Source organism: Plecotus auritus (assembly GCF_963455305.1).
Source record: "Plecotus auritus genome assembly, chromosome: 9".
NCBI classification, from domain to species: Eukaryota; Metazoa; Chordata; class Mammalia; order Chiroptera; family Vespertilionidae; genus Plecotus; species Plecotus auritus.
This window is the reverse complement of record NC_137783.1, coordinates 96,713,337-96,728,599: the sequence shown is the minus strand read 5'-3', so window position 1 is coordinate 96,728,599 and position 15,263 is coordinate 96,713,337. Positions and strand designations below refer to the sequence as shown.

Sequence of the window (15,263 nt, the reverse complement as noted above, 5' to 3'; positions counted from 1 at the left end):
AACTTGGGGGTGAAGTCTAGGCTGAGAATAAACATGAAAAAAATGAACGATTCTATTAAGATCAGTGATATTTAGTGACACAGCTTCTGTAACAAATAAATTTGTTGAGTTAAAAAAATAGTTTATTTTTTACTTCTCTAAAGTCCAGCTGGGCATTCTTTTTTTTAAATATGTTTTTTATTGATTTTTAGGGAGAGGGACAGAGAGATAGAAATATCAATGAGAGAGAAATATCATTGATAGGCTGCCTCCTGCACCCCCTACTGGGAAGCAAGCCCACAACCTGGGCATGTGCCCTGACCGGGAATCGAACCAGGGACCTCTTGGCTCATGGGTTGATGCTCAACCACTGAGCTACGTTGGCTGGACCAACTGGGCATTCTTGATTGCTGGTCGCTCCTCCACACACTGATTCAGGAATTGATGATTTTTCCATCTTGAGGCTATATCATCCTTCAGGGTTTCTGACTCCTCTGATAGATAGATTCCATGCATTCAGGCAATGATTGTGGTGAAAAGAGAGAGTGGAGGATTGTGTAGGAAGTTTTTAAGGGCTAGGCTTAGCAGTGACATGCATCTTTTTGATGCCATTGTAATTACCTGGTTATTATTTAACAGGAAAGGAGGAAAGGTAAGACTAGATATAGGCATGCCATTTATACAGCTTTGCCAAAAATCTACATTTAACACTGTCCAAGTCTCTTCCCCACTGGTTGATGGGGGAAGGCACTGGACAAAGGCAGTTTAGAGGCATGCCCAGTCAGGTCTGTGTGACATGGGAAGGTGCTTGCCTGTCAATCACACCTGAAAACAGGTAATTGGCCAGGATGGGCGTGGCCGCTGCAAGTGCTGGAAACCTGAATATATAAACTTCCAAACAAAGAAGTTCACTCTCCCCTCTCTTTCTCACACCTGCTGAACCATCTTGGGACTTCTGCTGCAGGGGCACACTCCCCTGTGGCCACATGGCTCATGCCCATGTGGGGTTCCACACATGGGCTAATAGATTTTAATCTGGCCTGAATACCTGACTGCAACATGGAACAGAAACTCTGGACACTGGCCTTGTTTCTGGCTCTGCTGGAACCCCAGCTGCACCTTTTTCAGGATTGGCTTAAGGGGCAGGGGACTAAAGAACCCGAAAAATGGGTTCCACGTCCCATCTTCCTGTGGGGGCTTCTGAAAATGCTTATTTCAGCTCTGCCCCGAGAACCTCCACCTGATTCCCACTCATGCCTGGGAAATCTGGCCCACTAATTCCTCCAGTATCAATTCCTCCCACATTTTATTAGCTCTTACACAGTAATATGGACCTACCTAGATTCAGAATAGAACTGAGGTTTTTAGTCTCTATATGCTTAGGAATCAGGGAAATGTGTTTGGTGAACTTCTAGCCAGTTTCTGCCAGAGACAGAATTTGAAATTTCTCAAGAGATATTACTGAAAGAAGAGAGCACAGGGCCAAAGGCAGAGACACCCCCACATTTAAAGGGCTGGTAAAGGAGGAGTTGGCCAGGAGACTGAGAAGGAATGGCAGTATGAAAGGAGTGACAGCATCTAGAAGAGAAAGTGTTATTGGAGAACTACCAGTTAAATTTGCTAAACTCTCTGAGTGTCTACACTGTGACACTTTTTTTTTTAATGTCCTTGAGGACAGTTTTGGAAAAAACTACTCAGAATTTTACTTTGATTTTGATAACCAATATTTGGTTGACTGAAATTAAAATTTTAAATTTAATTTAGCATAGGTATCTTATTTTGCTTATAAATCTAACAAATTTTAACATTTATAATTTTAGTCTTATTATGCCCACTTAGTTAATTAAATACTGTCAAACATTTTAAACGCACGTATACATTTAATTTAGTCTATTAAGTTTTAGTCACTTCAATCGTCTAACAAACCTCTTAAGTACTTAAAATTAATTCTTATAAGTGTAATACATTTAATTTATAATTATGGGGAATCTTAACTATTTTATTCATTCCAGTAAAAAGGCATATAAATACAGTAAGTAATTTCAATTTAAGACCCAAAAGATAAACTTAATTACTGTATTATACAGTTTATATTAGAATCAAAGCTAATTGAGTAGGCAAATTCTCCCAAAAATTAGACATCACATTTTTTTGAAATACTAAATATGCATACATTTTTTACAATTAATAGATTTAATTACTTATCCATTTCTATGTTTAAATCTAAATAATTAGAAATAAAATATGCTTTCTCACAAGGGAAACATTGGTGTCATCACAGAATCTTCAAGGACACTCTTAGATGTTTGAAATTTGCATTTACATGACCTGGGATACTGACATATATGCTTGTTACACAGTAACTTTATCAACTCACTAAATAATCTTATAGATCTTGTAATCCATGTAGATTTCATACTAAAGTTTAGATATTACCTAATTCTTCTCACAAGACTGCAACCCTACTCTGATAATTATATCACTGGATTTGATTTTCTTTGGTTCTTATATTATTTAAAACTAGAGGCCCAATGCACGAAATTTGTGCACGGGTAGGGTCCCTAGGCCTAGACGGAGATCAGCGCCAATCTGTGGGGCAACTGGCGGGGCAATGGGGGGCCAGCCTGGTGCTGCCCACTCACCAGCCCTGCCCTCCACCACTGCCCTGCCCCTTCCCAATCACCCCACCGCCCCGCCGACTGGCCCTACCCTCCAATCACCCCACCACCGCCGGTCGCCTCCCTCTGCAGGGTGATCAGTGGGGCAATTGGGGGGGTCCCCCGCTGCCACCCGCCTTGGCTGGCCTGGGGCCTGTGGGCTGGGGGCAGCTCCTGCATTGAGAGTCTGCCCCCTGGTGGTCAGTGTGTGTCATAGTGACTGGTCGTTCCACCAGTCATTACACCGTTCAGTCAATTTGCATATTAGGCTTTTATTATATAGGATATCTTCCTAGATAAGTCTAAATACTTCAGATCTTCATGAAAACCTACACTTTTGTCATGCTTTTTCTATTTGGTAGGAACAGATGTTTTCTGGATCTAGATAACTTGCATGGTTATACAGTTCTACCGAATTGAGCTATTTCTCAGAAAGAGAGAGACAGAGCCCTAACTGGTTTGGCTCAGTAGATAGAGGGTGGGCCTGTGGACTAAAGGGTCCCAGGTTCGATTCCGGTTAAGGGCATGTACCTTGGTTGTGGGCACATCCCCAGTAGGTGTGCAGGAGGCAGCTGATCTATGTTTCTCTCTCATTGGTGTTTCTAACTCTCTATCCCTCTCCCGTTAGGGGCAATCAGGAAGGCAGGCAGGCGAGCAGTTGCGAGCCAGCAGTCCTGGATTGTGAGAGGGATGTCCTCCTGGGATCGGGCCTAAACGGGCAGTCGGACATCCCTCGACGGATCCTAGATTGGAGATGGTGCAGGCTGGGCTGAGGGACACCCCCTCCCCGTGCACAAATTTCGTGCACCAGGCCTCTAGTGTGTATATATATATATATATATATATATATATATATACACATATATATATATATATATAATCACTTGGAGGAGTTAGTTCTTTTATCTTTCTGTGCTATGCCTTTTAGTGTATAATTTAGAGTTCAGGAATGCTGTGTTTATACTTTAAGTAGAATTCAGGAAATATAAAATTTTTTCCTTGAGGAAGTATTTTTGAAAAGTAATTATGTATTTGAGGCTGGGGATAAAAGTAACTAAAATAATTGATACTGTTTTCTCTTGAACAAATCCCAGAGATGAGTATAACACTCTTTCATTTAGTTCGTGTCTGTAGAAAGACAGATACATCTTATCCTCATTATCATTTCTACTGATAAGATCTCTTTCAACTTGTAAAAGAAATCTTAGTATTATATATAGAATATTTTATTTTTACTATTTGGAATGTATTTATTTACAAAAATGGGTTTTCCTTAACTTTAGGTTACCATAATGATAATGTATTGGTTTTAAACACAGTAGATTACTGAGTACATATATGAAGATTTAAAATGGTCTCTTCAAATAAGCTATTGATTTTATATGAATATTTTAAAAATATAGTATGACTGCATTTGTCACTCATTCAGTTATCTAAATGCTAGACCTCTTTGCTAACCTTTTAAACTACTATGTACAAATGGAATTTTTATTATTCCTATTTTATAGATGAGTAAACAGAATTAGCAAGACTAAGCAAATTACATAAAAGTATATGACAGGAAAAGTAATGGAGAATGATGCCAAAAAGAGTTCAAAATGTAGACAGCCTACAATGCTTTGTTAAAAATTTAGAATCCAGCCCTAGCCAGTTTGGCTCAGTGGATCGAACATGGGCCTACAGACTGAAGGGTCCCTGGTTCCATTCTGATCAAGGGCATGCACCTCGGTTGCAGGCTCTTGGCCCTGGTAGGAGGCAACCAAATGATGTATCTCTCTCACGTCAGTATTTCTCTCTGTCTCTTCCTCTCCCTTCCACTCTCTCTAAAAATCGATGGATAATATCTTCTGATGAGTTTTTTTTTTTTTTAATTAGGATCCACATATAGTTCTGAATTGGGGAATTAAAATCAGAATATAGACTTTGGAAAATCAATCTGACCTGTTAGAGCTCTCAAGACTTCTTCCACCTCAATTCACAGGAAAATTCCAGGATTTCTTGGTCCATGCTGTTTTAAACCATTTCAATCTAACAAGGTTAGATTATATACACTCTCTCCAAAGTTGGTTAGCCTGTAACTATTTTTTTCTGATTTAAAAATACTGTAGCCCCCCTTATCTGCAGTGGATATGTTCCAAGACCCGCTACCCCAGTAGATGTCTGAAACCACAGATACTACCACACCCAACATATTGTTTTTCCTATATATACATACCTATGATAAAGGTTATTTTATAAATTAGACACAGTAAAAGGTTAATAACTAATTTAAAAAAACAATTATAACAATATATTGTAATGAGTTATGTGAATACGGTCTCTCTCTCAAAATATCCTATTGTACTGTACTCACCCTTCTTGTGATGTTAGCTGACACCTTGCCTACGTGAGATTACGTGAGGTAAATGACATAGCGTGGTGACGTAGAAGTGGTGACGCATGTGGTGACGCAGCGTTAAGCGACTATTGGCCTTCTGAAGATTCATCAGGCATATCGTGGAGCCATGACAGACTATGTCTTGTCTTCTATCCACAAATTTAATACCTTTCCCATCTTAAATAATTACTTACCATGCACTGTGGCCGTAATTTTTGCAGTTTGAGCTGCAGCAGCAAAACTAGCATGAATTTCTTTTTCTTTCTTCACAGCTTCACCGGAAGAAGACTCTGTTCTTACCGTAGAACTTAACAATCTGAGTACAGGAATTTTTTTTCTTTCCTTAAGTCAAGAACTTCCACTTTTTTTTCTTAAAGGAAGCACTTTATGGCTTCTCTTTGTCATATTCCAATTGCCAGCATCACTATAACCTAGCCAGCTGCTGTGTGGATAAAGAAAGCGATGGTTCTGGTCCAGGGTGGGACTGAGCAGGATATCGCGAGATTTCACCACACTATGTAAAAGAACTCCCAATTTAATGAATTGTTTATTTTTGGAATTGTCTATTTAATATTTTAGACCTTGGTTGACCACTGGTAACTGCAACTACAGAAAGTAAGACTGGAGAAAGCTAAACCATTTTGGGGGAGGGTGGGGCGTGGAACTACTGTAGTCAATCCTAGCCAGGCACAGGTGGGAGTCATAATGCCTACGACCTATTGTGCATCAGCTTTTCACCAAACATTACAGTTCCAAGAATCAGAAATCTCAGCTTAAGAAAAAAAAAAAAGTTTTGTTTTTTGTTTTGTTTAATTTTTTGGTGTTTCTATGACCCAGCCCAGTGAAAAGGTTAACTGGAGAACACAGGCTTGAGCCTTACAAAATCTAACAAATGTCAAAGGGAAAGCTCATTCCGCTAGCCTAAGCCCTGCACAAACATGCTCCACTTGAGTGGTTATTTTACAGAAATTCCTGAAGACCATCACCCTGCACAGCCCATCGAGAATGGACCTCTGGCGCCAGCAGAAGGACAAAGGACAAGGCCATAAAACTAGGACTGGGCATGGTCCTGATACCTGGGGCAAGCCGAAGCCCTGTCTGCAGTTCTCCCTGAGCACATAAAAAGCCTGCTCCCTCCCCAATTCACCGCTGCCTCTATCTCGAGTCAGACCACCTGCACCCAGGTGCCTCAAATAAACATCAATTTGATTATACTAAGTCTTGAGTCCATTCTGTGTGACCCCAGTCCAACCCTGAACCTTTCACCTAGTACTTGGGCCATGGTGATAATTAAGAAATGCTTTTTAGACAGGATGAAATGCTAGTAGCAGAGGCAGGTATATTACCTTTTCCTTATTTAATATTTCTATTCTGGAATCTACCATTTCCTGCACTTAGAGAGGAAAAAGATAGTTAGGTCATATTTTACTTTATCTGCCTACCCACAAAGTAGTGCCACACATTTTCTTGTATGTGTATGTATGGAAGGGCATATGGCACTATAAAATATTTCAATATATTTTTCCAGCAAGAGCTATTGAAGTTAATATGAATTATTAGGACCCCATATGTTCTCCTGAATACAAGCTGTTGCTGTTTTTTTTTCATCTCTGCTTTCGGGTATTGTTATTTATCCTTTTATTTAGGCCCCGTCTTCCCACTTTGACTAAAGTTCTTCAATAACAGTAATCATTTCTTATACCTCATAATTGCTTCATTGCTTAGAGCATTCATTCATTTCAAATGATGTTTTTGTATTCTAGGCATTGTGTAACTCTAGAAAACAGACAGGAACAAGATATGGTCCCTAGCACCATGAGACAAAATCTGAAAGGAAATAAGAGTAAAATGTGTAACAAGAATTGCTAACAATTAAAAATGAAAGAAAAATAGAGAAAAGGAATAAACATGTGTCAGATCTTATAAAAAGGATTGCTCCTCTCCTCATGGAACTTGCAGTCTGGTGGGGAAGACATACCTTTTATAATTAACTGGAGGCCCAATGCACAAAATTTGTGCAAGAGTAGGCCTTCCTTCCCCTGGCTGCTGGCACTGGCTTCCCTCTGGCACCTGGGACCCGGGCTGGCTTCTCTCAGGCTGCCTGCAGGCACCCAGGACCCAGGGTGGCTTCCTGCCAGCCCCAGATTCATCAAGAAGGACATCTGGAATGATGTCCATTCATTTAGCATATTACCCTTTTATTATTATAGATTAATATTATAAATACATTAAAAATGGAAGGCAATGCACTATGTGCTTTAGAAGAATTATTTCATGTAATTATCAGGACTTTCCCCCCCAAAATTAAAAATCTCTAATATGTGGTTATGCAAGCCATATGAGGTTTTTCTGTTGTCACTTCTATTATTTCTCTTTCATATATGAGGAAACTAAGGATTAGTGTAGTTTGCTTTGGTAAGCATTAGATCACATTATACCTCCTGTTAGGTCTGGTCAAATAAGTGACTCGATACCCCTCTCCCAGGAACTGACTTTTCAGGCCATTTCACTATGGACATTCCCTTTTGTTGAGACCACATTTTACTTGCTGAGACCACATTCCCTTATCCCTCCTCTCCGGACCTGCACAAGAGAACTCTCTGCCCAGAAAAATCCCACCAAAAGTCTTTTAAAAACCGCTGACTCCCATCACTGGGTGCTGGAGCCATCCAGGCTCAGCCATCTGGTGTGCGGATGATCCAATTAATTCATAATCCCTCACCACCCTGGCCTCGTGCGTTCCTCCTTCGAAGACCTAACACTTCCTTCTTCAACTATTGAGGAAAGATGATAGATGACTTTTCATATAAGGACTTGAAGAGGAAGAATAATGTAAAACCCAGTTGGAAACTCTCTTGTTTCTCTTGATTGTGTATCTATTATATTGTAACTTCTTGAGGTGAGGGACTTTATTTTACACATATTTGTATCTGTAATTCCTGGTACAAAATAACTATTTGATAAATACACTTTCAGCCCCACCTGTTTTGCTCCATTGTTAGTGTAGGCCCATGGACTGAAGGATCACTGGTTTGATTCCTGTCAAGGGCAGTTACCTCTGTTGCAGGCTCAATCACAGGCCCAGTCCAGGCACATGCAAGTGGCATCCAATCAGTGTGAGAGACACATTGATGTTTCTTTTTCTCTCTCTGTCTCTCCCCCTCCCTTCCACTCTTTCTAAAAATCAATGGGAAAAAAAAAATCCTCTGGTAAGAATTAGCAACAAAAAATAAAAATATAAATATAAATACACTTTCAATGAATGAATGATTGAACTGGAAAACTTGCCTTCAGCAAGTTCCAAAATAATTCCTTTAAAAACGGTTTAATAAAACAGATTATTAAAATCAATGATATTCATTAAGAGAAAGAGCACAGTGGTAATTGACACCACCACCTCCTTGACAATACAACAGTCAGAATGGAACACGAATTTTTTTTAAAGCTTTATTGTTGAAAGTATTACATATGTCCTCCTTTTTCCCCTTTGACTCCTTCTAGCCCGCCCCTGCCCCCAGCCCCAGGTCTTCACCACCCTATTGTTTGTGTCCATGGGTTATGCATATATGCATACAAGGTCTTTGGTTTATCTCTTCTCACCCATCCACCCCACCCCTCCGTTCTCTCTGAGATTCCTTTTTTTTTTTTTTTACTTGACTTTACTCATTATAGTGCTCTAAAGTATTTAATAGGATTTCAGAGCTGAAAAAAACAACAAACATTTGAGAGATCATTTAGTTTAGTCCTGGAGCCAGGTCCCTCCCTGCACATTTTTCTAGAGTCAGAGACAAAAGAGGAGCATTCTATTAAATTACACCAGCAATCCTTACTTGTCTTTTTGAGAATCAGATTTTGGACTGGAAGTGAAGAAAGAAGACTAGCTGCTTCCTCCTTCCCTTCCTTCCTTTTCCCCCTTTTCATTTTTGAATAACCGAGAGCTAGAACTTTTCAAGATAAACTTTTTTAAGTGTTTCTCCCGAGGTGCCGGGCCGGGTTTTCCTTTTCTGGCCACTTCTATTGCCTCCCTCTCGCCGGGATTGGTTGAGCATCAGCTAGAAATACCTTGAGGGCGGAGAAACCAGATCCCGGGCAGGGCGTGGATTCTAGCCTCCTGGGAAGTCACTGATCCTCTGGGGCTGGGCTGCAGGAAGCCTTGGACCCTCAGCGGGGCCGCAGCAGAGGCGCAGGTCCCCGGAGCCGGAGCCGCCGCCCTGCGCGATGTGGAATCCCCTTCACGAGACCGACTCGACCTTCGTCGCCCTGCGCCGCCCGCGCTGGCTGTGCGCTGGGGCGCTGCTGCTGGCCGCCGGGCTCTTCGTCTGTGGCTTCCTCCTCGGTAGGGGCGCGCTGGCCACGCACACCCCGAGCTTACCCCGCAGTTCCATGCTTGGCGGGACTCGCAGCGCATGTGAGGTCCCGGGGACGGTGGTTTGGTTGGGGGAAAGTGGGGATGAACCCTGCGAACTTGGTGGGGGGTGCCTGGGGGCGGTGCAGGGTTGCCGCTCTGGACAAGCTCTTGTAGGACAGGCACCCAGGGTAAGGAGTAGGAGGGAGAGACCCTGAAACCGGACTTCCGAAGGTCCACCCTCTGGAGCCTGGGAAACTGGTATGTTTTAGGGGGAGCGGCAGGTCTCTGGGACAGTGGAAGCAGGTTGTCCAGGGAGCTTTGCAGGAAATGACTCTTACCTGTTTGGGGTCTGTTTCTACTCCTGAGCTAAGATTCAACCATTGGCTGCCTCCTGCATGCCCCTCACTGGGGATCCAGCCCACAACCCCGGCAAGTGTCCTGACCACTGGGAATCGTAGTGTGACCTCCTGGTTCATAGGTCGATGTTCAACCACTTAGCCACACCAGTGGGGTCCTTTCTTGGATTTAGAAGACCAGTGCATAGACCAGCTAGCTGGGTTAACTCAACTGAGCTCTCTTGCCTCCTGTGTGACCTTAAAGATCATTAAAAAAATTTCTGAGCCACATCCTACTCATACTAACATATAGATATTAGTAACTGCCTAGGGTTGTTGTGGGGCTTAAGTGAGATAAGTGCTCAGTAAGGACACACTTCAAATTAAGTTTCAATTTTCTCAATTGTAAAAATGGCAAGGTTGGCATTGGGATTAAAACCTGTATCTCTTCAGGGCATTTTATTCCTACTATAGCCCTCAGCCCCATCTTGTACTCATTGCTCAGTGGCTGACACATTATTTCCCCTCGGATTCTCTGCTCTCCCCTCCCTCACAAGCCTCCCTCCCCTTCATCCAGTTCATTCTCCAGATCTGTTCCAGCATTTAATCCTCAGTGTGCCCTTCCCAGACCCCACAGGCTAATCCTTTGTTTTATGTACAGGTGGAACTGGATTGCCACTTGCTGCCAACCATTTCAGTACACCTGTGTGTATGTGTGTGTGTGATTAATAACTGGAAAGCTGAGTGCTGACTTTGGTAACTACTTTATGCCCAGATCTTATTATTTCTCTAAATAAATCCTGTAATCCTTCCCCTGAGTTTAAAAGCCAACTACAAGGGCTTCCTTCTCTGTGTCTTCTGGCTACCCATGGCCTTTGGCCCGTGTGCACTGGGTGTCTTGCGGAGATGTTGGGTAAATTATCATTTCACTGTGGCTTTCTGAAGTTGAACTTCTCAAGCCTACTTCAACTGAAAACATAAAAGTTTAGCTTATTTTCTTTTAGTTTTTGAGCCAAAGCAAATTACAGGTCTGAGTTTCCTTTAACTCTTTGAAATAACTTATGTACTTGAAACATATTCATAATTACTTCATTATAAACTTTGACTAAAAGCTTATTCTATATCAGCAGAGAACAGTCCATGGGGATAGAAACTTTAAGGAAAAAAGAAGATGGAGCTTCTTATAACCTTAATTTTCAAGAGATCTTGTTTATCCCCATTAGTTGAAACATTTAATTTTAGTGTGGATTTCCTCATAAAACATTTCTTAGAATAATAGCAATCTAATCATTGAAATCAGATAAAAATATGTAGAAATTGATTTATAATTTAAAAGTCTGTGTGCATGATTTTTTTTTTTTTCTGTAGAAGTAGGCAAAAGAAATTAAATCTCAGAAAATTGCAATGGATGCTGGAGGTCATTGGCAATTTATATTTTACATATGGTAGATACAATAATAAGGAAAAATAGGGCCTGTCCATGAGCTCACTTCTCATTTCTATATTTGTATGTATTCTACAGGATGGTTTATAAAATCCTCCAATGAAGCTCCTGACATCATTCCACAGCATAACATGAAGAAGGCATTTTTGGATGAACTGAAAGCTGAGAACATCAAAACATTCTTATAGTAAGCATATACTTGAAAGTTTATGTGGACAGTTTGTTGGAAAATTTAATCTGTTTCAAAGTTTTGATCTAAAATTGCATATACAGGAACTGACTTTTTAAAAGCTTTATTTGTTGAAGATCTTGTATCACATTTTATCTGGACAGGCTTATGTATTGCAGCTGAACGAAACAGGTATGGATGTTTTAAAGCAGGAGTCAGCCAACTCTCTGGGAAGGGGCCTGCTTTTATAGGCCATCTGATCTGTCACAAACCCAGCTCTACTATTGTAGCACAAAAGAAGCCATAGAAACTGCATAAATGAACAAGTGTGGCAGTTCTGATAAAACTTTAGTTATGGACACTAAAATTTGAATTTTATATAATTATGTCACCTATTTGAATTTTATATGATTTTTCACCTATGAAATGTGATGACCATTCTTAGCTGTGGGCTATACAAAACCAGGAAATGTGCTGGATTTGGTTGGTGGACTTTGTTTTCTTCTGTTTTAGAGGAAGATAGTATATTTTGGTCAAAATAATAAATGTGGACTTAAATTCAAATTTGACTTTACATTTCTTCTTTGCCCTTTGATAGCAAAGTAACTTTGAGTGAATACTTAACCTTCCTCAGCCCTCCTTTCTGCATATAACATGAGGACAATGATACAGCTGTGATGAGGATGAACTTAGAGAGCATATATGTGACATAGTTTACAATCTAGCTTCCTATTTCCTGAAATAGCTATCTAGTGAAGAGCCAAAGAGGTAATTGAATAAATTAAAAACATATTTGTAAAGCAACTAAAAATAAAACCCTTGTATAGAATGAATATATATGTGTGTGTGTGTGTATACATATATACACACATATATATATAGTTGATTAGAATTTTAGCTTTTCAAAGCATGAAGTTAATTTATTTATTTATTTTCAAGTATGTCATTTTATTTATTTTAGAGAGAGGATAGGAGAGGGAGAGAGAGCTAGAAATATCAATGAGAGAGAAACATTAACATCTGTAGGCTGTCTTCTGCATGCCCTCCTCTGGGTATCAAGCCCACAACCCGGGCATGTGCCCTAACCGGGAATCGAACCAGTGACCACTTGGTTCATGGGTGATGCTTAACCACTGAACAGCACCGGCCGAGTGAAGTCCATTTTTTTAAAACAAGCTTGCTTAGTGCATGTGTTAAAAAATACTTGTCCCTTGTAGTAATTGAAAGATTCTTTAGTGAATACAAGTTATAATTTTATATAAGAAGAGTTTTATATATATACATACATACATGTGCATAGGTGTGTACACACATAATCATATAGACACATATGCCTATTTTAATTTTGATAGAATTAAAACTATGAGTAAATATTTGCTGAGGCACCTCCCAGGTCTTTGGCAGGGCCTTTTCAACAGAGAGACCCTGAAGCTTAAACTTTGGAAATCCCTCCTCTGACTCTTGCTATTTCACTGTAATCCTATATAATAAAGATGTAATATGCAAATGGTCATTACGCCTTGAAGCTTAACGACCAACCGCGTAATGACCGGATCGTGGGGCAGCGAACTATAAGCAGGCGGTGGAGACCTACAGGAGAGGGCCGGGCAGCAAACTATGAGGGGGGGATTAGGGGGGAGGAGGGCCGGGGGAGCTACAGGAGGGCGGGCAGCAGGCAGCAGGCGGAGAGCTACTGGAGGGCGGCAGCAAGCTACTGGCCCATGGATTCGTGTGCAGGGCTACTAGTTACTTATAATAGCTATAATTAAAATGGAGGGCTGGCAAGGTTTAATATTTATTCTTAGAGCTGCTGTTCCTGGTTCCTTCTCTCTTTCCTTTCCTGTGGTATGGATTGACCAGCAAAGAATAAAAATGAATGCCTTTTGTTTGTTTCTTTTTTTGGACCCTCGAGCAAGATTGAAACAGTCAGCATCTTGATTATTCTCTATGGCCCTGACCAGGCTGTTCTAACTGTTCAGAATTCAAGGATGTTTATCATTAACACACAAAAGAAAGAGTTTAAGAGAACCCTCATTCATCCCTCCAAGGACTGCAGAATCTCCAGAAGCCTTCTGAACTCTCCAGATTTCCAATTTGCCCATACAAATTGTTAGCAATTTTAAACAATTTAGAATTATTACTATTTTTTAAAAAAATGGTATTCTTGTAGGATCAACAAATTACTTGTGACATACTTCTCAATTGATTAAAACAACAAATAATGTCAAAACTGCTTTTTAATGTCAGTTATCTAATTGAGCCTCAAATTTTTGAGAACTAGTGAGGTGGCTACAGCTTCCCATGTACAGATGAGAAATTTCTGACATGGCCAGGATTACATATGTTAGTGGCAAAACCTGAAATACACCACTTGTCTGATTTTATACCGATTAACTTACTTATTCTTGGAAAGAAGTCTTTTTTTCTACTTGTCCTTTTCAGGATCAGCTTTGCTCTAAATGAGTGGGTTCAACCCTGAGCATAGCACATGGTTTTATCCTAGTTGGTGAGAATGAAACTGATAAAAGAAGTTTCAGTCATATAGCAAAGTGTGATAAAGTCTCTCTCCTTTTTTTTTTTTTTTTTTTTTTTTTTTTTTTTTTATGTGAGCATGTTCAAGACTCCTCATAACAACTCTTCTTGTTTGTAGGGACACAGTTGTAGCTGTGACTTTAGGAAATATGCCTAATCTGGATCCACTTCAGTTATGACACAGTTTGTGATCTGTGTAAAATAGAAGAAAATAGCAACATGTTAGCTATTTTGCTGTATTCTTTGCAGTAGGTATACATTGATGAAGGAATAGATAGACTTTTCAGCTGCCTCTTAAATTTCTGTTCTTTTTCCAGAGTAAGTAAAAGGGAGGAAATAATAAAGATTAGAGTGGAAATAAATGACTTAGAGACTAAAAAATCTCTGCAACAATATAAAAGATCAATGAAACCAAGAACTGGTTCTTTGAAAAGATAAACAAGATTGATGAACCTTTAACCATACTCATCAAGAAAAAAAGAGAGTGGACTAAATAAATAAAAATTAAAATGAAAAAGGAGAAGTAATACCTGACACCACAGAAATATTGATATGGAATTTTTGTACCGGAACCCGGATTCTTTGTCCGCCGGAATCGAAGAATGAATCCACGGACAGAAAGTGGTATTGCAAAGGTGGAGATTTATTGAAGAACAAGTACAGACTCCCACATGGGGAGAGGGAAAGAGTCCCACAGAATGGACTCCCAAGTAGGGAGGGGAATAGTGTCCCACTGAGTTCCTTTTCCCTATTTCTTATAAAGGCTGCAGATCCTGGTGCCTTGATATCCCCTCTGATCGGTCACTATTCCCTTGGACTGGTTACTATAGTAACTCCTGGGCTCAAAGGTTGAACATGTCCCATGTGAGGTTCTCTCTCCCTCCTTCCTTAATGTTTTCCTATTCCCTTTGGGCTTTCTTCTTCTCCTTTAGGATGAAGGGCTTTCTTCTCTTTATTTTGTAAATATAGACCTTTTGCTGTTCCCAGCTCCCTCATTCTATGGAAATGTACCTGTTGCAGCTTTCCAGCTCCCCCATTCTATGGGAATATACCTTCTGCTGCTCTACAGCCCTGTGCTTTCCTCTATGGTCTCCTTAATTTCCAAAATTTCTAAAATTTCCTAAACCTGTCCCATCTTACCCCTAAAATTCCTGTTTCAATATGAAGGATTATAAGAAAATATTATGAATAACTACCTGCCAACAATTTGATAGCCTGGGCAAATGGATAAAATCCTAGAAACATACAATCTTTCAAGTTGAATCTGGAAGGATCAGAAAACCTGAATAGACTAATTACAACTAATAAAATCAAAGTAGTAATAAAAAAACTCTTACCAATTTAGAACAAATATTCCAAAAATGTTGGAAAGCATGAGAATTGGTTGGAAAGTTTGTAAGGAGGACATTCTGATAAAAGGGA

At 40.1% G+C, this 15,263-nt stretch overlaps 1 protein-coding gene across 2 annotated transcripts in view; it reads left to right on the top strand.

The window, feature by feature from the left end:
• The first annotated feature begins 8,780 nt into the window (after positions 1-8,780).
• Positions 8,781-15,263, top strand: part of FOLH1 (folate hydrolase 1) — a 52,845-nt gene continuing 46,362 nt past the window's right edge. Inside the window, exons 1-2 of one of the 2 annotated variants that reach the window (XM_080643205.1) lie at positions 8,781-9,349; positions 11,219-11,327. In XM_080643205.1, the coding sequence (XP_080499331.1) occupies positions 9,232-9,349; positions 11,219-11,327 (227 nt within the window). In that variant the 5' untranslated portion in view covers positions 8,781-9,231. The remainder of the gene's footprint in view (positions 9,350-11,218; positions 11,328-15,263) is intronic. The other variant, XR_013959141.1, reaches the window with a different exon arrangement.